This window comes from Schistocerca americana, chromosome X (assembly GCF_021461395.2).
Source record: "Schistocerca americana isolate TAMUIC-IGC-003095 chromosome X, iqSchAmer2.1, whole genome shotgun sequence".
Taxonomy (NCBI): Eukaryota; Metazoa; Arthropoda; class Insecta; order Orthoptera; family Acrididae; genus Schistocerca; species Schistocerca americana.
In genome coordinates this window covers 213836709-213864220 of record NC_060130.1, presented here as the reverse complement: position 1 = coordinate 213864220, position 27512 = coordinate 213836709, and the positions used below count along the sequence as shown (strand labels likewise).

Genomic DNA, 27512 nt, shown 5'->3' with positions numbered 1-27512 from the left:
TTTTTTTTTTTTTTTTTTTTAACTGGTGGACTCTTCAATCGCTGCATCATTGAAAGTAAAATTATTGCTTTCTTTTTCCTTTCACAGTAGGATACAAGTGTTGCATCATGTCTATAGCTGAAAACAGAAGTGTTTATTTCTCAAGATTTTCTTTGTAAAAATTCCTGAGGTATTTCTTTTTTGTTGTGTCTGATTTTTCCAACACAAGTTGCCTTTTTCCGAAGCACTTCTTGAAGCAGAGGACAGCTAGTAAACCAATTATCGTCCATGATGTTACGTCCTGTGCCTAAAATTGGTTTTGCAATTCTCATGATGACCTTTCCTGCATTACTTACATCAAAAGGCCCCACCAGCTGTTTTCCACAATAGATTTCCATACTCACAGGATAAATTATTCTAGAATCCACTAATTCAAACACCTTCAGGGCATAATGAGCAGATTTACTTGGTATAAATTGTTTGAATGGATGTCTTCCACGGAAACTGACCAGCTGCTCATCAGTTGTGAGGTACTCCCCAGGAGTATAGTACTTCTGAATGTTTTCTAACACCAAATCCACAAGTTCTTGTATTGGTGTCAATTTGTTGAACTTTTTTCTCTCATTTCTGGTGCTTAAGTCATCAAATCTGGGGCAACGAAGCAAGAAATGCAATCTACTCCTTGACATTGTCAAATAGACTCTTTCAATACCACTGCCTTTCTCATTGTCCCATATTTTCAAGTATTAGACTTGCAAGTCTTTAGCATACCAGTGAAAATAAGTATACAAAGAGGTGTACACAATTCACATTGATCTGTAAATTTTGCATCTCGTTCTCTAGAAAATTAATCCCTGATTGTTTCTATATAAATACTGGTACTTTCATGATCAAATCTATTATTCTCTCATCAATAATGAAATTAATGCAATCGATTTCAGATTTTGCATTTTTTGCCTCTCCTTTTGGACCAGGAACATGAAGAACGATATTGCTGGACTTTGTCTTAACATTAGGATGAGGTGGTAATTTATTCGATTTTGTTTTATCTTTTCCAAAATAAAAATCAGCTTCTTCACTTGGCTTTTTGAAGTTCTCTTCCTTGTCAACATTATCTTCTTCTGATTTTTCTTCACTTGCCTTATTGAAGCTCTCTTCCATGTCGACATTCTTCTTTTGATTCTTCCATGACATTGTTTCCAGTTTGCTCATCTGGTCGATCATCATCCTCGTTTGTATCTCCTTCGCACAGATCAGAATCCTAATTGGAAGGCTCATCACTCTGCAGTTCTTCCTCTAGCCATTGCATCCATATCCTTTCTTCAGAAGTACGATGTGCCATTATACCTAAATAATAATGATAAATTAAAGCTACAGTAGCAAACTGAACATATTTCAAATGTAATGAAAATTAAAATTTTTCCTTACCATATAAAATATGTGCTGGTACTTCGATACTTGCGTGGAGTACACATGTGCACCAAACACGAGTGGGAACAATCAAGACTTTCCTACGAGAAGATCCGTGCAGGACAGCAGATGCCACTTATTGTAGGTACAAGCTAGAACAAGAACGCCAAACCCTGAGAATTTCAGCCCCGCCACTCTTCCCAACAATAAGAAAATAATGTTTAGAATGACAATGAAGTACATTTGTACTCCACGCGAGTGACCAAGGGTTAATAGCAGTCTAACAAAAATTCCATTGTTTCATCATTACAATACCAAATATTGGGCCTGAATATTATCACAGAAGTAATTCAGTGGGCAATTTTCTTGGCAAGTCAACCCCAAATACACACATCAAAAAGAGTTTTGCACCACCTCAGTTCCGAGAGTTGTGGAAAATGTACAGAAAATTGAAATAGAGGTCAACATAAACATCATTTCTGCCCTTTTTATTGCTCATGAAAACCACACATTGCATGTTGTACCACCATACAGCGAAACCTTTAGAGGTGGTAGTCCAGATTGCTGTACCCTCCGGTACCTCTAATACCCAGTAGCATTTCCTCTTATATTGATGCAGGCCTGTATTTGTCGTCGCATACTATCCACAAGTTCATCAAGGCAATGTTGGTCCAGATTGTCCCACTCCTCAATGGCGATTCGGCATCCCTCAGAGTTTTTGGTGGGTCACGTCATCCATAAACAGCCCTTTCCAATCTATCCCAGGTATGTTTGATAGGATTCATGTCTGGAGAACATGCTGACCACTCCAGTCAAGTGATTTCATTTTCCAGAAGGAAGTCATTCACAAGATGTGCACGTTGGGGGTGCGAATTGTCATCCACAAAGATGAATGCTTCGCTAATATGCTGCTGATATGGTTGCACTATTGGTCAGAGGATGGCATTCACATATCATACAGCTGTCACAGTGCCTTCCATGACCACCAGCGGCATACGTCAGCTCCACATAATGCCACCCCAAAACAGCAGGGAACCTCCACCTTGCTGCACTTGCTGGACAGTGTGTCTAAGGCTTTCAGCCTGACAAGGTTGCCTCCAAACACGTATCCGACGACGGTCTGGTTGAAGGCATATGCGACACTCATCGATGAAGAGAACATGATGCCAATCCTGAGCAGTCCATTCGGCATGTTGTTAGGCCCATCTGTACTGTGCTGCATGGTGTTGTGGTTGCAAAGAGGGACCTTGCCATGGACGTCGGGCATGAAGTTGCATATTATGCAGCCTATTGCACACAGGTTGAATCGTAACATGACGTCCTGTGCCTGGACAAAAAGCATTATTCAACATGGCGTTGCTGTCAGGATTCCTCTGAGCCGTCATCCGAAGGTAGTGGTCATCCACTCCAGTAGTGACCCTAGGGCAGCCTGAGCGAGGCATGTCATCAACAGTTCCTGTCTATCTGTATCTGCTCCATGTCCAAAGATCACTTTGGTTCACTCTGAGATGCCTGGACACTTTCCTTGTTTGAGAGCCCTTTGTGGCACACAGTAACAATGCAGATGTGATCAAACTGCGGTATTGACCGTCGAGGCACGGCTGAACATGAGCCATGTACCTCCTTCCAGGTGGAATAACTGGAACTGATCAACTGTTGGACCCACACTGTCTAATAGGCGCTGCTCATGCATGGTTGCATACATCTTTGTGTGGGTTTAATGACATCTCTGAACAGTCAAAGGGACTGTGTCTGTGATACAATATCCACAGTCAATGTCTATTTTCAGGAGTTCTGGAACCAGGGTGATGCAAAACATCTTTAATGTGTGTTTATTGCCACATGCCAGCAATGAAACTTATAGTTAGAACAATAATTGAATGTATACTTAACTTGGTCACTGAATAAACAGGTCCATGGTCATTTATTCAAAGAAATAACTTGACTCCGATTTCCCATAACTTTTCATTTATTCTTTCCAGGTATGAGAGATAATTACACATCTATTCAGTCACCATCTCCAATTCACAGATGAATTTTAGTCCAATCTGGGCTATCTTAACACAGCATAAAACTCAATGAGTATTGCTGACCAAATACTGCCCCGAACTGACTCACACCACTGCAGTCATATTTATGTTTTGACAATGGAAATAAACTTTTTCTTATTCACATATATAATTTTTTGACAGCAAATACCAATTTTCTTCTTGTTCACCTATATAACTTTTTGACAGTCCATATAAATATTCTGTGCTACTATTAAACAACGGCTCACACCTAAGATATGCATTTCAGAGCCCATGTTTACTAGACATATTCTCCTGTTTGGTGTAAGGAAACCATCCTGAAAATCTGTAAAGGAAATTTAGTTACACCCTATATATGTATAATATAGTACGACAGCCTTGTCTTGAGAATGTATGTGTACAGATTGGTTATTTCACTAATAATTAGTTACTTACATATTCACATTTAGTAACAAATTTAATGATATGAATACACTTTTCCTCCAGTCAGTTATGTGCTACTACAAAATATTGAAACACAGACTAAAAAATGATACACACTGTTGAAGGATATGATGTGGTCTGAATACAAAATGCAACTTGTGTGATAATCTATGCACATTTTGAAGTTCATTATTTGTTTTCACAGAAATGAGGCTCTGTACAAGGCTACAACATCATCCACAACTACAACAACCACTACCACTCAGGCTCCACCTCCACCCCCACCACCTCCACCTCCACCTGCTCGTAGGCCTCAGGGAGGTGGCAGGAGGCGACCTTACCGTAGGAGGCGCCCTGTTTATGAGTACTACTATGATGATGAAGAGTATGATGATGCTGATTACTATGATGATGAGGTAACTGTTTTATGTAATATCATGGATAAAAATGTAGGATAATGTGGATCTAATGGAAAGTTAAAAATGATGCACAGGAAAGATGTTTTCAGGTGTTCTCTTAATGAAAATGTTTCATTTTTCTGATACCAATAGCTTTTATTATGTTTTATGCCAAGTACAACATATTAAATGCAAATAGTTCACATTTCAAGTGTTATGAAGTTATGTTTTAAGGATGAATATGTTTGTAGCTCTATGAATGAGGTACTAACTTTATTCATCTGTTTTTCTCTGTGTGTTGAAGTGGACACAACACCCAGGTAAGGAAAATCCTTCTACTTACATTGACTGTTAATGCACATTAAAAAGAGAAACTAAGGTGTATAAGGTTCAGGTGCTGGAAATTCACTTTTATGATCCATCACTCAATATATTTACTAAATCCAAAAGAAAATAGCTGCATCTTCTATCCTGCTTTTGTTTATGTGAAGGAAGTGTCACATTAATAAATAGAGGGGAAGGCAGTATCTCTCTCACACAGATGAATACATGAATGTAGGTATTTCCCAAATCACACAAGTGTATGGAACAAAAATGTCTGTTCAGAAACCCATCTTCAGTTCGCCATTTGTACTTCCCTCACTTCCTCTTTGATGTTGTACTTCCCTTTGTATGTTCACCTGTATGCGGATTGTAATTAATAATTTCTGTGTTGATTGTCAGTTCCATTATTTTGTTTTGTTTTCTGTTTGTGATCCTTTGGATAGATTTAATTTCATGATTACCTAAATTTTCTAAACTATTGTATTTGTTGATGTTACTAATATTTAATGTATGTGCTAGTTTTATTTCTGGATCATTGATATTTACTGCAGCTGTAGCTACCAATTCTGAAACAGTATTCTATAGGGAAACTACATTATAGTGCTCTAATAGGTGTAATAAATCTGACTGTTACTATATTAATGTTTTGTTCTGACAGATGAATGGATGTTTGAGTGGTGGGCTTCTGCAGAAAGGATGAGGAATGACGGTGGCTGGGAGGTGGTGGAGAGGGGGGAGGGATAAATGAGGGGGGAGGGGGGAGGGAGGAGAGAGAGAGAGAGAGAGAGAGAGAGAGAGAGAGAGAGAGAGAGAGAGAGAGAGAGAGAGAGACCTCTGTCCATGCTGCAATCTCAATGAGTCAACAGATAACCAATCTGTTAAGTCAGCAAATCAACCTTGGCCACCAAAACATCGAAATCAGTATGTAACAATGGGTATTGACAAAGTGTTGCATGACACTATCATTGCACTTATCAATATGACCATTATTCTGTAAAATATATTATCAGCCAATTCAGGCACTGCGTCCAAGGTCACATCAGTTTGAGATGCTATAGTAGCCTTCACTTGAGATGGCATATGACTGCTCCACAATGTTCTTACTCCATAAGTGTCTCAAATAATGCAGTGGTCTCCTATTGTTAATTAGACACAAACACCCTACTGCTTAGTTCCATCTTCAATTTCTCCCATCGTAGATGAAGCAGTGATCATGTATTCAAACTCCATGGCATATTTATGGCTGTCTGACTACAATAGCAAATTTCATGGAATCTACTGTAGTTAGTATGTAGGGAAACCTGGCTTCCACTTGTGAAAACCACAAAACTGGATTATGCAGCCAGAAGGGTGGTGAGTGCACAGTGAGCCAAGAGACTGAAGGTGCAGGGTTAGTTGATGATTATATCATGTTTTAATTGTATCCTTCCAGTACTGTTGTGTGTTAAAATCATGTCAGATTAGCTGTGAGTCAGAAGCTGTCAGATCAATTACCACGTGTGTCGTAAACAAGGCATCTGGCTTATGAAATGCAACATTTTTGTACAAGAACAACTCTCAGCTTTATTAAGCTATATACAGAAAGGAAGAGGTTGTAAACAGAGAATAAAACTTCGAGACATTCCACCTTATTGTAGTATTATCCCTAAGACCATTAACTAGACTCAAGGCTGTGACTAAGCAACTATTTTTCACAAGGAAGGTACAACATTCATCCAAAGAATAAGTACAACGTCATTGCAAAAACAGCATCTCTGGTGACTGACGTGAAAATATTTGAGAGCACAACGTAAATACACTCTCATGACACCATACAGCACTACGCTGCACTTGGAAGTGGTGGTCTTGGCCACTAAAAGGGTATATTTCATAGCTGTTGTATCAAGTTGAGGACTTAAGTCTCACAGAAGTTTCTTAAGTTAGGGTAGGAACACAGGAATTAGTTGCAGTCTCACTGGTTTTTTATTATTCTTGCATAGAATAGTTTCAGCTATAAATATCCATCTTCAGAGCATTTGACTGAGTTACCATCCAACAAATTCACAGCAGAATACTTTACTGGTGTGTGGGCAGACAAACTGATAGAAAACAGAAATCGGATGTGAAAGAAAAATAAGCAACTAGTTGGATTGTGACTGACTGCTATAGTCCTATTCTTCCTTAATTAATCTACGGTCACTGTTCACAATGATTCCTTATGGAGTCGAAGTTGGTTAATGTTACTTTCCATTTATAGAGAACCAGAAAAGCTACAATTGAAGCTCCTCTGCTCAAATTTCAGTGCCTGGTTGAAAATCTTAAGAAAGAAAAAAGGAAAAAGATTGCAATAGCTGCTGACTTCAATGGTAGTATCATTGTTGAAAGCAATGAGTGTCCAAATTCACTGATTTAATAAAAACTTTGGCTTCAATGTAAACGTCATGCTAACCATTAGAGTAAATGCATAGTCATGGAATCTACTGTAGTTAGCATGTAGGGAAACCTGGCTTCATATGTTTTCACAAATTATGTATTTGAAGATTTTTATAAATTTTGCTTAGATTTAGGAACCTTGGACCACTCTGATTATTCATTGAATCAACTAAAATTAGAAAAGAAATCTTATGTAACAAAAGCCATGTGAAAGGAACTTCAGTGAAAAACATTCAGCTTTATTTAGTAATAAGTTAATACAAGTTGAATGGCCTTATGACAGCTGTATTTCAGGTATCTAGTTGTAACTTTGACAAATTTCTTGAAATGTTTAATGAAATGTTTCCACTACAACCACATGTAACAAAATGACTAGTAAACTCAAATGGATAACTCAGGCTGTAAAAAATTTCTAATACCACGAAGAGGTAATGAACAGAAATACAATAAAAACAAACATTTTACTGAGTATGTTAGACATTATAAAGCTATATTTTTAAAAAAATTGTGAAGGCAGCCAAACAAATGGAAAAGAATATGTTCATTTCACAACATAAAAGTAAGACAAAGGCAGTGTGGTCTGTTGTAAAATCAGAGTTAGGGATTAGAGTTAACAGTAATGAAATATCTAGGATGAAAATAGTTGGTACCCTTATTGTAAACCCAGCTCAAATATTACTGTTTAAGTGATTTCTTGATAAATGTGTAACAGTCAGATGTTAATGTAGCAAAGTATCAGAGCAAAGTAAACCATTTTGGACTCAACAAAGAAACTGAGTATCCCACTAATTAAAAAGAAACTCACAATAAAGGACTGCAAAATATTGTATTACCATTAAAAAATAAAAGCTCTGCTGGGTGCAGTGACCCACTAAAGTAATTAAAGCAGTATGTGACATAATAGCACTCCACTAACTAAAATAATCAACTAGCCTTCTGAACAAGAGTGCTTTCCCAATGTGCTTAAATAGCCAAAGTCAGACCTCTGTTCAAGAAAGGTTCAAGGGAAGACATGCGAAACTATTACCTTACTTCTATTCTTTCGAACTTGTTTAAAGTGTTAGAGAAAGTAGCTGCATCCATATAAAATATTGTATTGTGAAAATGATATTATTGTAAGTAACCAGTTTGGATTCCAACCAGGAAAAATACTCTAGATGCAGTGAATAACTGTACTGAAAAGATATGCAAGTCACTGGATCAATTGAGTGAAGTTTTAGGTATCTTCTGTCATCTTAAAAAAACATTTGACTCCATGAATCATGCCTTGCTTATCTACAAACTAGACAAATGTGGGATTAAGGGTAATGGTCTGAAATGGCTCACATCATACTTGCAGAACAGAAAATAAAGGGTAACTATCACTTCAAATGCAGTGAATTATTGTTCTAAATGAAGTACAGCTCACTAGGTGTGCCTCAAGATGCCATTTGGGGCCACGCCTATTCCTACTCTATGTGAATGACTCACCCATAAATATAAATTCTCCATCAGTTGTTTTTGCAGACAGTACTTCTGTTTTAATTGAAAATTACAGTGCAGAAAAAAAAGTGTACTCCATTGTGAGTGCACACACTGTTTCCAGTTACATGTGTTGAAACTGAACTTGCAAAAAGTCATATGGTACATTTCAAAACCAAGCATTTGAAATGGGTGGAACTTAAAATAATACATAGCAATCATCTTGTGGAAGAAGTTGACACAATCAAATTCCAAGGATTACATTAGGACAAGAACTTAAGCTGGAATACACTTATGGCTTCCTACCAAATAAACTAAGCAGATTTGCATTTGCAGTGCAAATACAAGCAAATTTTACTGACATGAGTACACAGAAAACAGCATATAATAGTTATTTTGAATCCTTCATTAGGCATGGTGTAATTTTCTGGAGAAGTTCAAATAGTGTATCACAAATACTAAAATTGTAGAAGGAAATTATCAGATATATGTATACAGCACAGGAACAGAATCTTGCTGCCGATTATTTCAGAAACAGCAAATCCTAACTGTTCTCTCCATGTACGGTTACGAAATTAGTGTCTCCCTACACAGCAGATAAAAATGATGATTTGAGGGGAATCACACATACAACATGAGAGATTGTTGAAACAAGGCTACAGCAGATTCTGTGGGAGAAATGCTGCTATTCAGTAGAAGAATTCATAGAGAATGAAATGATAATTTTAGCAAGGTTTAATTAAGTGTAAGAATCTTTTTTTACTATATATATATATATATATATATATATATATATATATATATATATATATATATAACAAAACTGCATTTTCATTATGATGCTGTCTGTTAATATTTGTTTAAGGTGAAATTTTTCCACAATTTTGATGTGTCTCCTGTACCTGAATCAAATGATTTAGATTATGTATGTCATGAGACCAATAAACCACAATTCACAATTCAGTGATAGTGGATTATAGTGTTTAGCATCTCTTCAGTGAAACTTCATGAAAATAGTAGTTATCTGTCGTTTCAGCAGCTGATAATACACTAATGCTACAAGGGTAGCAAATTGTTTGGCATAGCATCTTTAAAATTTAACAGTTACTCCATAAGGTGCACAGTGAAACCCCTATTTTATGTTTTTGTGTGGTCCAGACTTAAAAAATGCAAAACTGAGAAAAATGCAGAATCAAGAAAAATGTTAAAATGTCCAAAATATGAGCAAAAGCATATGTAATTGACATATATGATTACAAATCATAATCCTCTACAGTACATTATATATAATCTGTAAAAGTGAAGGAAATTAAATGTACAATACAGTATTTATACCATAATTTGTGGTAATGAGTTTTGTCAGTTCTTAAAAAAATCACAGATATGTAACAGCAAGTAAAATCTTGTCAAAATATTGAAACTGGTATCTGGGTGTGAGGTAATCAAGCTGTTTTCCTATGTGTTACAACCACAAATTTTACATCAAAACACACATTTTTGAGAGATCTTTCCTTTGTGCTCACACAGAAAGAAGCAAAAATTGACGGACATGGCGAGTTTAACTGAAAACTGTGCAGCACGTTGAAAGGTGTCAGAATCTACCATTTCAGGGTCTGCATCTTCCTCCCATAGACAATGGCACTGAAGCTTACTCTGGTCACACAAGTGCAGTCACCTCAAGTTTAGTGCTTGTAAACTTTTCCTTGTTCATTCTGCTGAGTGATCAAAGTGGAGCGTTCTTCACTGCTGCCAATGTGCGCCATTTGCACTTCGGACGCATCACTTGCTGTTGTGTAAACACAGCAGGTTATGTGAAAACACATATATACACACAATTTTTCATTCAGATAAAGAACTTATTTATGCCAATGTATGTGAAATAAGGTTAAGGCTGCTGTGGTTTCAGTGTTTGTGTTTCTCTGTCTCAACAATCCATTACATTTATAACAATCTCTGTGCCATCACAACACATTACCACCACTGAGCACTGCAACAAAATTGAACAAGCCATTGTGCAACTGTTCACTGAATATGTCCTGTCAATTGTGGTGCCACACATAGCAAATGGAGTAGCCTATATTGGCAGTAGTCCGTAGAGGTGTGACAAGTTCTAGATTCTGTCAACAGGCTCTGGCAGAACTAGTGTAAGTAAAATTAATGCATGGTAGAGAAAGGCATAAGAGCTATAACTATATAAATTACACCTAAGAGGAAGTCACGGTCACTCCATTTGCTATACAACAATCACACCAGCCATTCTTTGGAACAAGCCTGGAGACCTTCACTTGCCTTCATGTACAGTGCCACCATTGAAGTAAAGAGATGATGGTGTTATGATATGGGGGTGTTTCTCATTGTGGTCCCTTTATTGCACTCAATAGAACACTAAAATGAAGAAGTATGTGAACATATTTTGCAGTATTGTGTACTGCATACAGTCAAGGAACAGTTAGGAGAAGATGATTATATGCATCAACAAGGCAATGAGTCCTGTCAAAGTAGCATTGTGAGACAATGCTTCATGGACAAAAACACTCCGGAAGTGGAATGACCAGATCTTGACCTGAACTGAACCTTTGGAATGAGTCGGAACATTAATTTTGCTCCAGACTCCGGTGTTCAACACTACTACCTTGTCTGGTTTTGGATGCTGAGGAAGAATTGCTTTCCATTTCTTGACAGACATTCAGACACCTTATTGAAAGTGCCCTCATCAGAGTTCAAGGTGTCATCAAGGCAGAACATGAACACTCCCCATATTAATGTTTACTAATAGATGACTGGATACTTTTGATCAGATAGTGCACAGCCCTAACTGTTGCAGCACTACTATTGTTACAAAGGCATTTCATTGTATAACTCTTGTTTGAAAGTCTATAATTTAAAAATGTGATGCTAGTTACTTGAATATGAAAGCCATGAAATTTTCTTTTAGCTACAGTTCTAATAAATAATTACCTGTATGCACTAATATTGTCAAATGTAATTCTTTCCTCCAAAAATATGTACCATTTGTTGTTTCCTCAAAACCACTCTGACATTCAAAGGAGACATTGTTTTCTCCTGATACGTAGCCTGTATTCATTAATATTAGCAAACATACTGAATATTAATGCACTTTGATAATCAATAATTACTATTTTTCAGTGATTTGATTATTACAGTACAGTTGGTTGTTTGTGCACTTTCATGTTTCATTGCTTTGCTAATGTTATGCTGCTCTTGCTGTTAAATTTCCTCAAATTTTTAGGTGGAATATTTAATTCAGTACAATATGAATCACATATGACATATTTGTGTAAATGTTTTAATTTGTTTTCTTGTTTAAATATTTTCCAGATTAGTTTCACTTTAATCTCAAACTTTACTTTTTGTGCATTATGCATATTGTCTTTTTTGAGGAGACAGTGAAAAACTTCAAGTACTGTTTGTCATGTATCTTCATGTTTACCATTTTGTCTAGTTCTCTGAATTACATAAAATTCTTTCATATTTGCATGTGATTGTTTGCTTTCATATATCAACCTGCCTCTCTTCTGAGTTTGGATTGAATTTAACCTCTGTGTTATTGATATGCTAGTTTCAAAGCACTGTAAGAACATTTTTCAGGTGGTTCTAAACTCCTCACCCACAGTGCCATTTTGGGAGCCTTTCTTTGAAAGCCCTCCCAGTAATTTAAACTTAAATCTCCTTATTGAGTCATTGTTTACTATTCTATTGCTGACACATCACACATCAAAGTAAAATCTCACTAATTTTATTCACAGATCAGTAAAATAACAAACTAAGTAAATTATCCTCTGTCTACACTGAAATAAGATGTTCTGATAAGCGCTGTAGCCATACTGAGCCAGGATGTGAACACAGAGCCTAGAACTTCAGTGTATGATGCTTATAACAACTAACCTACTTTAGAAAAATGGAAAGACAGAGTGAATTTTGTGTTTTGAGTCATGTCATGAGTCTCACTTGATAGATCAGCCAGTAAGAATATTGGCCGGTGAAATACATTGCACGTATTCATAATTGCAAGACTTTAACCTTCCTGCTTATCATGAGCAGTCTTCTTACATTTGGCTATCCATGCACGATTCTCAGCCAGATCCAAACTGCCATATGTTGTCAACCATGCATCTACAATGTGTACTCATACATCCATTATGTATATACCTGTACAGGTGAGTTCGTTTACTGGAAAGTCACTTGACTGGTGTCGGTGGACAAATACGATGTAGCATTGCCTGTGTTATTCTGAATATGATGCAAAGTTCCATTGGACATTCATCCGTGACCAGAGGAATAGGTGCTGCAGTGACTAGAGCCATTATTAAATACATTACATATCTCCGCAATTGTGAATATGGACAGCCATCAGCTGTAGGATGGAATGATCAAAGTGGAAATTAGGGCTGGACCAGGACTCGAACCCGGATTTCCTGGTTATCATGAGGAATTGTGGTTTATTGGTCTCATAACATACATAATCTAAATCATTTGATTCAGGTACAGGAGACGCATCAAAATTTTGGTAAAGTTTTACCATATACATACAACACCTGATTTTTAACAAACTGTACCATAACAATAATACAATATGAAAATACACATACAATAAAACAACTGATAATTACAATAACTGATTTTAACAAATGGTATAATAATAATACAATTTTGTTACACATACAATAAAAGATAAGAATTAATTACCCCTTGCTCAAATTATCATGCCATCCTCTATGAATTCTTTAACTGAATAGTAGCATATCTTCCACAGAATCTGCTGTAGCCTTATTTTTAAACACTCTGGCTATATATTAAATATATTTTTGCCCATTAGCTTGTTTTATTTTGTCATCCCCATATATAGTGGAGTTTGTGCCTTACCATTTGGCTATCCATGCATGACTTATAGCCCGGCCCAAACCTCCATGTGTTGTCAAGCATGCACCTACAACCTGTACTCTTACATCCATTACATATATTCCCATAAGGTGAGACATTTTACTTGAAAGTTGCTTACCTGGTGTTGGCAGACAAATTCGATATTGCAGTGCCTGTGTTATTCTGAATATGATGGAAACTTCCTTTGGCCATGCGTGTATTTCTAAAGGAAGTTTGCATTGTATTCAGAGTAACACAGGTACTTTAATATCATATTGTCCATGAAAGTCAAGTGCTTAAGTTTTAATCTGAAGAGAACATTCTTTCATTATTGATACCTATCTGTTAAAGACATTTTATTATTTGACCTTATTAATCACACACTTTACAATTCTGCAATGAAGAAAAACACTAAACATTTTATATTGGTGGCTTTTACATATTTTAGTTAGGATTTAGATTTGGTATGTTTCTTTAGCCACTGAAAGAGTTACCTTATACAATAACAACGATTTATATCCATCACTTTGGACATGATTCTGCTGGTTTTACAAAGTGCTACAACTATGCTATGAGAAAAATCTAAAGTTTGTGCTTTGGCATAACAATCATAGAAGTTTTGTAATAATTTGAAGTATCATTTGATAGATAGGAATATTGAATATCTTTCATTGAGGTGAATTAATGTCTCATTGAAAGACTGAAACTGGCTTTTCTGAATAGTGATGGAATTTTGCTTGCCACCCTCCCCCCCCCCCCCCCCCCCCTCGCCCCTCGCCCCTCCATCCTCTCCTTTTTTACTTCAGTTATATTTTCCATCAGATTCAGCTGTACAGTTTTGAGAATCTTACTTTCAAGAAAGTAACACATGCATTGCAATCTCATGCATTAGTACAAAATCTGAACCCATTCTACCTTACAAAAGCCTAATAAAAGTTCTCAGTAATTAACTTTAGTGATAATGAAATATTAATTTTATCCCCCATGAATAGCTAAAAAAAGTTTGCACATGTTCTGAAAATTATATCTATCCATGTCATTAAACCATTGCCTTCCTTCTTATCCGCAGTTTTCCATGAACTTTAATAGCCTCTTTCTTCATTTGATGAAATTCTGTGTGAAATACGAGTACCACTTATTGGTTCAAGTTAGTCACCATGCTCATGATTTAACTTTCCTGTTGCTTGGTTATGCATAATCATTGGCATTAAGTTCCCTATTACTGTGAGTCATGATTTGTGTAGCGATCAATGCTCTGTTGGTAGCTTTTGTTGTCACAGGTGGGTGGTGCCATTTAAAGATGATTCTCTGTTTTAAGTGCAACAGTTTAGGACATCAGTATTTCCGTAATTGACAGGAAAAAAGGAGAAATAAGCTCTGTTTACCAGTAGTACTTATAACACACACTAAAACAAAAGAGTATTAACTGTAGAGCTACAATCTGTTAACCATTCTTAAAATTTTGTTTCAGTTGCCTGTCACTGGTAAAGACTTAGCACCAAGTGGACCTGGACGTCACAACCGTAACCGGCCAAGAAGACCACTACCATCTGATGAACCAGAGCGGAGACCATCCCGCACTGATGATTTAGAGCCTGGTATAGCAGATGAAAGAAAAGTTGAACCAAAGTCACGACCTTCCTCCTCTGTGTATGATAGACCACGTGTACCTCCAAAGATAAGAAGACCTGTACCCAAAAACGAAAGGGATAAATACGATTACAACACTCAACCTCGTGCACAGTCAAGCACACCTGGATCAGCAGAGGATCAAGATTACTCAAGACCCAGTCAGCAGCCTCCTCCAAAAGCTGCCCCTGCAAGTAAAGAACCAGATGATGCTGATTACTATGATGACGAAGAAGAAGAATATCTTCCACCAGCTCGACCTTCTACAGGAAGCTCCAGGAATAGAAATCCTGATTACTACCCTCCTACTGCAGAAAGGGAATTGAGACGACCTAGCTCTGGTGGTGGAAGAAATGTCAGGAGACGAGGTCCTGGAGGTAGACGACGGTATGTTGGCCAAGTGGAAACAGCAACCCCCTACTCTATCAGTGATGAAGACTATGAAGATGAGGAACTGCCTAGAAGGCCAGTACGACCTTCAGGTGCTGGTGGGAGAAGGCGTGTTCAGGCTTCCTATCCAGATGCATATTCACCACAGCAAGCGCAGAGACCATATGCAACCCAGCAGCGATCAAGTGGAAGCCAAGCTTCAAGATACAAATATAGTGAGGAAGATCTAATCGATGAAGACCCTGTTCCTGCACCACGTCCTGCATATATTAGCCCCAGTGCAGGAGGTAGGCAGAATTACATGTCACACAAGAGAAATTCACAATCACAGCAGCAACCAGAGTTTCTGTATGATGAATACAGTGGGACACAAGCTAAGTCACCTCCATCTGGCCCTGGGGGCTACAGAAGACAGGAAAACAAAAAAACTTCTTCAACTGCAGCACCCCGTGCACCGTCAGGATATGCTGCAGATCTGCTAGATGAGGACTATTATGATGATGAAGAAGCTGAGGAGGAAGTTATTCCATCATATAACACTCGTTCTAGGCAACCTTCAAGGGATGCAAATCCACCCAACTATAGTTCCTCCTCTAGTGGTGAATACACAGGACGCCAGCCTGCGTACAACAAACGACCTCCACCACAGTCAAGCCGTGCACCTGTTAGCTCACTGCCAAGATCTCCACAGGCCCAACCAGGAAGGATTCCTGCCACTGCTTCTCAGAAGCCAGACAATATCTCCCCAACCTTACCAGATCAGTCAGCAAGAAAGAATTATTATGAAGATGAATCAAGTGAACAGACAAGCAGTAGCTATCGTCCAAAACCCAAACTGACCTATGTTGAGGACCAACCAGTTTCACCTCCACGAAACATCAGTCCACCATCCGGAAACCCAACAACGGTCAACAAAAATCCATCTACTGGTGAATCGGAAAGGTCTGGTACATTATCCAATAAAACTGATAAAGAAGCTCCAAGTGGAGCAACTTCAAGACAAACTTATAGCAATTTTCGTACAAAAGCTCCGTTTATAGGACCCAACTCAAGAAATGCAGAAGCAAAATATCAAGATAATGTAGAAACAACCCCAAAGTCAGCTGGTGGAGCACCATCTCCTAGTCAGTATCCGTCAGCACCTGAAGTGACAGTAGGAGGCAACAAAAACAGTGCAAATAATCCACGTTTAACAGGTATTGATAATGCTCCATTGCCTTCATCATCACAACAGGCCAAAGGCAATCCAGGTATTAGAATACCTTCCAAAATAGTTATCAAGCCAATAGACAGAGATGCAAGGATACAAAATGTTTTGGCAGATCTAAATGAGCACGACATTGATGTGACCATCAATGATGCTTTACATCCTACTCTTCATCCAACTAGAAGTATAACCAGTGGCTTTGTACCAACAACACAAGAGGAAACTCAGAGTGGTCCCAGCACATTAAATAAAAGGGTAGCTGGGCAAAGGTATCAGGCTCAGCTTCCATCTGGACCCCGTGGTTCTGTATCTTATCTGACATCCTCTGCTTCACAGAGGTACATAACAAGAACACCATTCAATATCAATTCCAATGAAAGATTAGAAAGTGGAACAAACACTTATTTGCCTCATGATCAAAGTACTGGTCCTGGTGGAAAGGTAGAGTTCGCAGTGCCATCAGAAAGACCAAATAACAGGCATCGACAGAAAGAAGTTCCCATACAGCCTGTGCCTTCAGGTCCATTAGATTACAGAAGTACACAAACAAAACAGCAGCAAGGACCTTTGTATAGTCAGCAGAGAGACAGTAGTGCTGAGTACTACTGAACATACTGAAACTTGATTGAAAAACTTCTAGTTTCATCCAGACATTTCTTGTTACATTTTGTGAAGAAAATTAAGTTATGTTGACTTTTTTATGTGTGTATATTTTCCAGAAAAGAGTGACTATAAAATCCTGTGAATATTTTCATAAATTATGTATGTGTTAGAATGTCTTTCAACCTAAAGAACCATTGAAGGAATTTTTAGTCATCATCCTCATGGTTTTTAATGAGGCCCAAAATGTGTACTCTGCCATTACCCATTAAAAAAATAAAAAAATCCAGATTGTGTTTATTTCTTTCTTGAGGAAAATTTTTTAAATTTTTGAATTGAAATCCCGTAACAGAACATATTTTCATTTTGAAGTGATACGTGAGAGAATGTAGCTGAAACCAAATGCAGTTTGACAAGTCTAGTTCTATTACTGCCTCAATGACCAAAGAACTATGGTTATATTATGTGTACTGTTCACACAGAGCAACCGTTTTGTACCACAATGTTTAAAGGTAAAAAATGAATCAATCCTTTTGTATTATGTAACTCATATTGAAACAACAGAAGACAAAGGTAAGTAATCTGTGATAGCATATCTCTGCGAACTGCAAAAGAAGAAATTCTGTGCTACTGTTGTGACAATAGTAAAATAAACTTCCTCAAATATTAAAAAATGGGACTCTAGACATCTGAAAGCAGTATAAAGAGAGAGAAAATTATAACCTTAAATTTATGTTTTCTTTATCTATAGCCATATTACTAGTTTCATGCCAGTCTTTGTCATCTAAGAGATGATTATGCATTCTATTTAAGTTGCAGGTTTTTGAGCTACACACTATGGCCCCCTCAAAATTGGAAATAGGATCCATTTATTGGAATAAATGTGTGAAAGTGTTTGCACATTCTGTATGAAATCAATTTTTATTTAAAAGGACATAGTGTTAATGTAGGAAAATTAAAATACAAGAGTGGTCCAGATTGTAATGCATCATTTTTTTCTTAGCTGAAAACAATGCTACGAATGTGAAATGTTATGTATGTATTATTTGAAATCTGAGAGAGTACACCAAGTTGCTGTCACTTCTGACAGTGTAGCTCCAGGACAGTTTGGAAATGCTGTCTGTAGGTGATATACATTACAAGCAATGTGCCAGCATTGAATTTCTCACTGCGGAATAAGAAACTACAGGAAATACTCACAAATGCTTGTGCAAAGTGTATGGAGCATCTGAAGTTGACAGAAGTACAGTTAGTTGCTGGGGATGGAGGGTGAGGTCATCAGAATGCGATGTGGCAGAGCTCCACGATTTGCAGTGGTTGGGGAGATCATCTGCGGCTGTCGCACCTGACAGACCTGACCTAGCTCCCTTGGACTGCCACTTGTTTGGGCAATTACAGGATGCCATTCATGTAAGACATTTTGAGGATGAAGAGGTGATTCGCACAGTGAAGCACTGGCTCTGCCACCAGTACAAAGACTGGTCCTGACAAGGCATGCATGCTCTTGTTTTGTGCTGGAGAAAGGCCATAGGACAGGATGGAGATTATGTGGAAAATAGGGTGTGTAGATAAAACACCATTCTTTCATGTTTGTAATTCTCATTATGTTCAATAGAGAATTGTTGAAGAAGAAAAAATGGTGCATTACTTTCTGCGCAACCGTCATACTTAGGCAGTTGTGAAACCTGAGATGGCTGAGTGGACCTCACAGCAGTCCTCCCACCAAGTAAAAATCATTGACAGTAACAGAAATTGAACTGGGTTCTCTGCACTGGATTCACACCAACTGACCTCACAGCTATAGCAGGGACAAATGTAGAACTAATTTTTTTAAATTAATTGTAGGCTGCTAGCACAGATACAGTAAATAATTGTTTTAAAATTATTATTGTTTTTCAAAAAAAAAAACATTATATCATAGAGATGGTGACTTTTTATTGTACACTTAATATTTTCTTTGATGGATTCCCAGAAACTATTTTATATCATTAATATTGACCACTATTGGCCCTCAACATGACAACTGTAGCAGCGCCAGATGGTCAGCAGATAATGTTTCATCAAACTTTCATTACTGTTCCTCTGGTAGATTTAATTTTGCCAACTACATCATTAATAAAACCTGTAACTATAGTTATTTAAATAGGGCAGATTCAGGATAACCACATGTATGTTCGCTGTGTGTAGCAGAACTTTCTGCTTTTCATGTGTAACACTAGAGCCTATATCATTTCTCCTAATTACTTCTAGATGGCAAGTTCATGTATAGGGGTGTCTATGTGATACTCTTCTCAGGTCTGTAGCCAAATGAAACAATCATCTGAACATAATATCTCCTTGGTCCACCTGGCCACCATCTACAGGTGAGAACACGGTATGCTAATGTTGCTGAAACTGACTGGTACTTTGAACAGTGGCACTTTTATGTAGAGAGGAAACCCAACAATGTGTGTGCCACAAATCATCAGACATCCTCTAGCACAAGTGAATGTACAGCACCCCAGTAGTTAAAGCTGTCAAAAATGATACATCGCTATTGAGTTGTTGTTGTAGTCTTCAGTCCTGAGACTGGTTTGATGCAGCTCTCCATGCTACTCTATCCTGTGCAAGCTTCTTCATCTCCCAGTACTTACTGCAACCTATGTCCTTCTGAATCTGCTTAGTGTATTCATCTCTTGGTCTCCCTCTATGGTTTATACCCTCCACACTGCCCTCCAATGCTAAATTTATGATCCCTTGATGCCTCTTAGACACTGGACTCGCATTCGGGAGGATGACGGTTCAATTCCGCGTCCAGTCATCCTGATTTAGGCCTTCCGTGATTTCCCTAAATCGCTCCAGGCAAATGCCGGGATGGTTCCTTTCAAAGGGCACGGCCGCCTTCCTTCCCCATCCTTCCTTAATCCGATGAGACCGATGACCTCGCTGTCTGGTCTCCCTCCCCAAAAACAACCAATAACCTTGATGCCTCAGAACGTGTCCTACCAACCGGTCCCTTCTTCTTGTCAAGTTGTGCCACAAACTCCGCTTCTCCCCAATTCTATTCAATACGTCCTCATTAGTTATGCGATCTACCCATCTAATATTCAGCATTCTTCTGTAGCACCACATTTTGAAAGCTTCTATTCTCTTCTTGTCCAAACTATTCATCGTCCATGATTCACTACCAAACATGGCTACACTCCATACAAATACTTTAAGAAACAACTTCCTGACACTTAAATCTATACTTGACGTTAACAAATTTCTCTTCTTCAGAAATGCTTTTCTTGCCATTGCCAGTCTACATTTTATATCCTCTCTACTTCGACCATCATCAGTTATTTTGCTCCCCAAATAGCAAAACTCCTTTACTACTTTAAGTGTGTCATTCCCTAACCTAATTGCCTCAGCATCAATCGACTTAACTCGACTACATTCCATAATCCTCGTTTTGCTTTTGTTGACGTTCATCTTATATCCTCCTTTCAAAACACTGTCCTTTGCTGTCTCTGACAGAATTACAATGTCATCGGCGAACCTCAACGTTTTTATTTCTTCTCCATGGATTTTAATACCTACTCCGAACTTTTCTTTTGTTTCCTTTACTGCTTGCTCAATATACAGATTGAATAGCATCGGGGACAGGCTACAACCCTGTCTCACTCCCTTCCCAAACACTGCTTCCCTTTCATGCCCTCGTCTCTTATAACTGCCATCTGGTTTCTGTCCAAATTGTAAATAGCCTTTCGCTCCCTGTATTTTACCCCTGCCACCTTTAGAATTTGAAAGAGAGTATTCCAGTCAACATTGTCAAAAGCTTTCTCTAAGTCTACAAATGCTAGAAACGTAGGTTTGCCTTTCCTTAGTCTTTCTTCTAAGATAAGTCGTAAGGTCAGTTTTGCCTCACGTGTTCCAACATTTCTACGGAATCCAAACTGATCTTCCCCGAGGTTAGCTTCTACCAGTTTTTCCATTCGTCTGTAAAGAATTCGCGTTAGTATTTTGCAGCTGTGGCTTATTAAACTGATTGTTCGGTTATTTTCACATCTGCCAACACCTGCTTTCTTTGGGATTGGAATTATTATATTCTTCTTGAGGTCGGAGGGTATTTCGCCTGTCTCATACATCTTGCTCACCAGATGGTAGAGTTTTGTCAAGACTGGCTCTCCTAAGGCCGTCAGTAGTTCTAATGGAATGTTGTCTACTCCCTGGGCTTGTTTTGACTTAGGTCTTTCAGTGCTCTGTCAAACTCTTCACGCAGTATTGTATCTCCCATTTCGTCTTCATCTACATTCTCTTCCATTTCCAGAATATTGTCCTCAAGTATGTCGCCCTTGTGTAGACCCTCTATATACCCCTTCCACCTTTCTGCTTTCCCTTCTTTGCTTGGAACTGGGTTTACATCTGAGCTCTTGATGTTCATACAAGTGGTTCTCTTATTTCCAAAGGTCTCTTTAATTTTCCTGTAGGCAGTATCTATCTTACCCCTAGTGAGATAAGCCTCTACATCCTTACATTTGTCCTCTAGCCATCCCTGCTTAGCCATTTTGCACTTTCTGTCACTCATTTTTGTGACATTTGTATTCCTTTTTGCCTGCTTCATTTACTGCATTTTTATATTTTCTTCTTTCATCAATTAAATTCGATATTTCTTCTGTTACCCAAGGATTTCTACTAGCCCTCATCTTTTTACCTACTTGATCCTGTGCTGCCTTCACTACTTCATCCCTCAGAGCTACCCATTCTTCTTCGACTGTATTTCTTTCCCCCATTTGTGAAAATTATTCCCTTATGCTCTCCCTGAAACTCTGTACAACCTCTGGTTTAATCAATTTGTCCAGATCCCATCTCCTTAAATTCCCACCTTTTTGCAGTTTCTTCATTTTTAATCTACAACGGTCAGAGTCCACATCTGCCCCTGGAAATGTCTTACAATTTAATACCTGGTTCCTAAATCTCTGTCTTACCATTATATAATATATCTGATACCTTCTAGTATTTCCAGGATTCTTCCATGTGTACAACCTTCTTTTATGATTCTTGAACCAAGTGTTAGCTATGATTAAGTTATTCTCTGTGCAAAATTCTACCAGACAGCTTCCTGTTTCATTTCTTTCTCCCAATCCATATTCACCTACTATGTTTCCTTCTCTCCATTTTCCTACTCTCGAATTCCAGTCACCCATGACTATTAAATCAATAGTACTACTATCAATATATTCTGCTGGTTGAATTAACAAACATTTTTCAGTGTCTGATAAAACAGGGTTCCAAATCTTGCTGATACGGAAACCCATGAATCTATTTACACTGTTTTCAGCAAGTCTAATTTTTATAGCTTCATTTTACAACAAAGTTCTAATAGTGAGATGGAAGGGCAACCATATGATATTCTGTGTCCCTTGGTAAGACAGTCCTCTACCACATTAGATTACTCATGCTGCTTCGAATGTGTGAGACGATGGTGCACAGTGCACCTTTGTTGAATGGTGCAAACTGTCTAGCAAATATACAACTTCCCAACTTGGCAAAGGATTTGCTTCCTTAATGTTAGCTCATCCTTAACTAAGCCAAGGAGCACTCTAATCTTAGCTGGTGGATGAAATTCACTTTTGATATTATATCTTTTTAAAATCTTTCCTATTTTAAAAGATATGCCCCCAGCATACAGTAAAAAGGGCAGTGATCTACATCCATGTTCTTGTGATTCTAGCCTAGATTCAAACTCAAAGGCACTATGGATCTGTTTGTCTGTGTAGCCATTCTGTTTGAACACGAGCTTAAAATGATCCAGCTCTTGCAAGCTCTCTGCATCTGAGATGGCATACGCCCTCTTCGTCAATCATCTGTACGATCCCAGTGCATTGGTACAGTGGATGGACACTTGTTGCATGCAGATACCAGTCCATATGTATCAATCTTTAAAAAACACTGTGACCCATCATCCTTTCTGTAGACCAGTGTGTGTACAAACAGAAGCTTTCGACCTCTATCATGAACTTTCTTCAGGGATGAAGGCAATTAAACCTACACATAAATGCATTTTTGATGTAACTGCAAAAACAGGTAGGTTTTAAAAATGTGCTTCTGAGTCCCCTGTCTCCAAAATCTTCCATAAATAGTTGACTAAGTGAGGATGTAGGAACATTTCATTCCATAAACTGTATAATTTTGGTGGAACAGCAACACCAGGATGAAGTTTTCCACTGGGCTGCACCCTTGCTGAGTGTCTCCCCTGACAAAAGGGCAGAAATCCAGTCCATTAGATAAGATCCTGATTTATTAAGCCCACCAGCAGAGATTGACATCAGCATGTGATGACAGAGCTTCATTTCAATGTCCAGTTTTGCGTTAATTAACATAAAGGATTCTTCAAGTGTAACGAGGGCACAGAGATGCTACATCTAAGTTCACAAGCAAAGCTGAGGGACCAAGACACAGTTATCAACCACTGGTTAAAAATCACTGAATCAGAAAAGTTATATTCTCTTCTCAGCAAGAGTTTGTCATGTGATAATGTGATTAAAAACCTCCATCCTGATACTGCTGTTCTGCTGAGACAATACGGATTACCAAACGTTCGTAAAAAAAGACCCCCAACTACATTCAATTGTGAGTAAGTTGGGTTCACCCACTTACAACTTGACTAAGTATGTAATATTTGTTTTAAGCCCTCATGTCAAAAAAATGTGAACATCACATTTCCAGTTCTATGATTTTTGCCCAGTAGTTTGAAGTCTGTAAATCTTGGATGCTCAGATTTTCTTGTGAGATTTGATCGAGTGTTTCCTTTTACCTGGGTTCCTCTTGAATCCTTGATGTTAATTATTGAAAAACTGGACATGCAAGTGACAAAGCTCTGCCGTCATGTGCAGATGTCAACAAATTTTTATTCAATGATAATTATTTTGAACAAACAGATGGAGTGGCTGTAAGGAGCCCATTATCTCCCATAGCTGCCAATTTATTCAGGGAATATTTTGAAGACAGGCCACTCAGGACAGTAGTTTTAAAACCAACTTGTTTTTGGAGGTTGATTTTTACAGGTACGTTGACAATACATTTATTGTATGGCCACATGGTATTGATGCTCTGAACCATTTCCTGTGTCACTTTAATTGCCCTCATCCCAGCATCACATTCATAACTTAACTTGGAAGGGATGGAAGGCTTCAGTTTCTAGATGTACTGGTCTACAGAAGTGCCAATGGGTCACAGGGATACAGTATTTGTCAAAAACACAGTATATGCATGCAGGAAGTTGTCATTCATTGTATCATTGCATGGAGGTCATGTGGACTTTGATGAAGAGGTCATACACATCTGAGATGGAGAGTGGTTAACACAAGACCTGGATCACCTTAACCTCATGTGCAAGTAGAGTAGCTGCACAGACAAACAGATCCATGAGCCCTTGAGTTTGGGTCTGCACCTGAATCACAAGATGGATATATGTTGTTGGACTCTGTACTATATGAGGAGACATATAGTCAACAAATATGAAGAATTTTAAAAAGGTGTAATATCAAAAGTGTATTTTATCTGTCAAGCAATATTACAGTGCTCCTTGGCATGTTTGAAGTTGACCTAGGATTGAGGAAGGAAATCCCTTGCTGTTGTGGGAAATCATCTATTGACCAGATAGTTCACACTATGCAGCACAGATGTAATGAGCACCATTGCCATACATGTTTGATGCAGCATGAGAAAATTGTAATGGTGGAGCACTGTCTTACTGAAGGATGCGGAATTTTGTGTCGTGAGGCACAAAAGGTTGCCCTTGTATGTCATTGTTGGTACTTTGTTTTAAAGGAAGCTATTAAATTAGACCAGCAGATAACATTATAAATCGAGAAAAGAGTCACCCTTTAAGTAAGATGTTTTATCTGACATTAAAAAACAAAGATCATTGACCTGAGCAGCAGAATACATTGATACTAGTATTCCACTAGAATTTAGCATTTTTGATGGCTTTCAGCACTGGGCTGCTGTACATTCACTTGTACTAGGAGACAGCAGTGACAGTTTGTGGTGCAATCACTGTTGGCCTTCTGAGACATATAAAAGGGCTACCATTCACAGAATCAGTGAGTTCTTGCACAGATTAGCATACAGTGTTCTCATCTGAAGATATAAGCTAGGTGGAATACAGAAATACTGTGTTAAGATGACTACTTGATCTAGCTGTGAGGTAAATATCAGTTAATACACTGGAAAGCCTACGCAGTCACGTCTAGAGTCTGTACAGTTGGCCAACTGTAATGAGAGTTAGTGCATGGTAAGTTATATAAATGGTCACATAATTGCATATTGTCATAACCATAGTGATCACTTTTTGTTATTTCATAAGAATTTCAATGGAAAAATCTTTCATGTTTATCTGAGACGAAACCTTAGGGTCTGCAGAAGATCTGAAGAGAGTAGTTTTTGTCAAATGAAGTACGTATGGTTGCTTGTAGCTGACAATATACACCATGACATTCAACAAATAATGCATTAAGAGAAACCACAATAAAAATATGTGTACCCACCAAGGTAGCCACTTCTGGGATGGTGAGGTATGCTGGGCCCCATTGAATCTGTCCAATGGATCAATGATTAGGGGTCAGTGTGCTGGCCAGCATGGATGTGGTTTCACACATCTCACTAGGTGAATACCAGACTGATTCACATGTTTTGCCTCAGATATGTACTATGCAAAAATTTAGTACCCTTTCTCACTCTTGCAGACAATTTACTCTATACACAGATACAGTGAATACACTGTTTTTTCTTGGGAAGTAACAGGAGTCTGGTGCTCTTAGTTATTTGGGCTCCTAAAACACTTACCCAACATCAGCATCTGTACAAAAATAGGTTTCACTTTCACAAAGGTGATTTGCCATAGAAGTGATTAATCACAAGTTTCTTTTTCCAATCATTCCGATATGTACACTGACAGATTTTATAAATACTGAATCTGAGTCAACAAATAAAGTTTCATATTAATGATTGATAGAATGTAGTTAAACAATCTCAAAGAAGATGTATGCTTTCTGCCAATGAAATCATACAAAGTTTTCGATAAACTGAAATGAAGGTACATCATAACAACTCTTTACCCTTGGACAGTTCCATCTGTGGAGTTACAGGAGCAGTGTTGAAGAATTTGTAAGATCTCCTGGATTCATTGCACAGATCAACACTGAACATTATTTTCCAATAATTACAACCAACACAAAAGATACAAATGTAATTGAAATAGTAGATGATGTTGATGGTTTAATGGTAATGATGACAAATAAGGTGTTTCATTATTGGGCTGTTTATCATTTCAAAATGCCCATAATTGTGTACTAATATAATATTTAATACCAAGAAATTAATCAGTTTGTACTTTATTTAATTTGTCCATTGTACTGCAAAATAATTGTGCAATATAATACTTCAGGCTTAAAAGTAAATCCTACTTTGCTATGTATATGAATAATCATTCTGCTCCTTAAAAAATCAATTAATCTCATTATTATGTGTCTAAATTTTCTGCATTATGAAATGTAAAACATTTCATGTTTTAGTTTCACAATGAATGTCTTACATTCCTGCTGCTTAAAATCATCCAAATCTAAGAAACAGGAGTGGATCGAGAATTCAACCCTGTGTGATTCTTTTGGTGAATTCTCCCCATATCTTTATCTTAATTTTTACATTCTGTTTGATAAAGCTTTTCAAAGAGAATATCAAGATATACAAAAACAACTCTAATGTTTTGGATAGACCACAAAAAAGCCAACTGGCAATGTTCTTATTTAATGTTTTTAATATTTAATAAGTAAATTTTTTAAATGACAGTCTCATTTGAAGCATTTCTGTGAGCCCAAACCATTATATACTTAAAGGTGAATCTACTCCTCAGTAGAAATCAGACTTCAGTAATTAGGAAATAGAAAGTTAATAAATAAATTGGACAGTGTACTAACCAAGCAATACACAAACCGATCCAACTCACACAAATATGTCTTTATTCATAACCTCTGAACAATATGGAAATAGCCACTAGGGACTCCACAAGACAGGGCTGGGGTGGAACACCCTGGTACATGTGCACACACAAGGGAAGTCAGCCCATGTGGCATCCAGTGACGGCACCCTCTGAGGGTGCCATCACCATATCTGCATTATCATCAGCAGCAGGCAGCTCCCAGTGTAGGGCAGGTGGATCTGGTCCCACAGGTGAAGATCGCTGAGGTGATGGTGATGAGGGGGCCAGTGGAGGAGGCTCTGGCAATGGACCTGAGGCCGGAAATAGACCGGCACCTAGTACTGGGCCGCTGAAACCCCAGGTCCTTCCTGTGGAGGAGGCAGCTAATATGACAAGGGCACTTCCATGGCAGGTAATGACAGGCT

The 27512-nt window shown here is 38.0% G+C and overlaps 1 protein-coding gene across 1 annotated transcript in view; it reads left to right on the top strand.

Annotated features, from left to right (window-relative positions):
- Positions 1 to 17435, top strand: part of LOC124555446 (proteoglycan 4-like) — a 314385-nt gene extending 296950 nt beyond the window's left edge. Inside the window, exons 6-7 of the mRNA XM_047129358.1 lie at positions 4048 to 4258; positions 14790 to 17435. Of these exons, the coding sequence (XP_046985314.1) occupies positions 4048 to 4258; positions 14790 to 17153 (2575 nt within the window). The 3' untranslated portion in view covers positions 17154 to 17435. The remainder of the gene's footprint in view (positions 1 to 4047; positions 4259 to 14789) is intronic.
- Positions 17436 to 27512: the final 10077 nt, after the last annotated feature.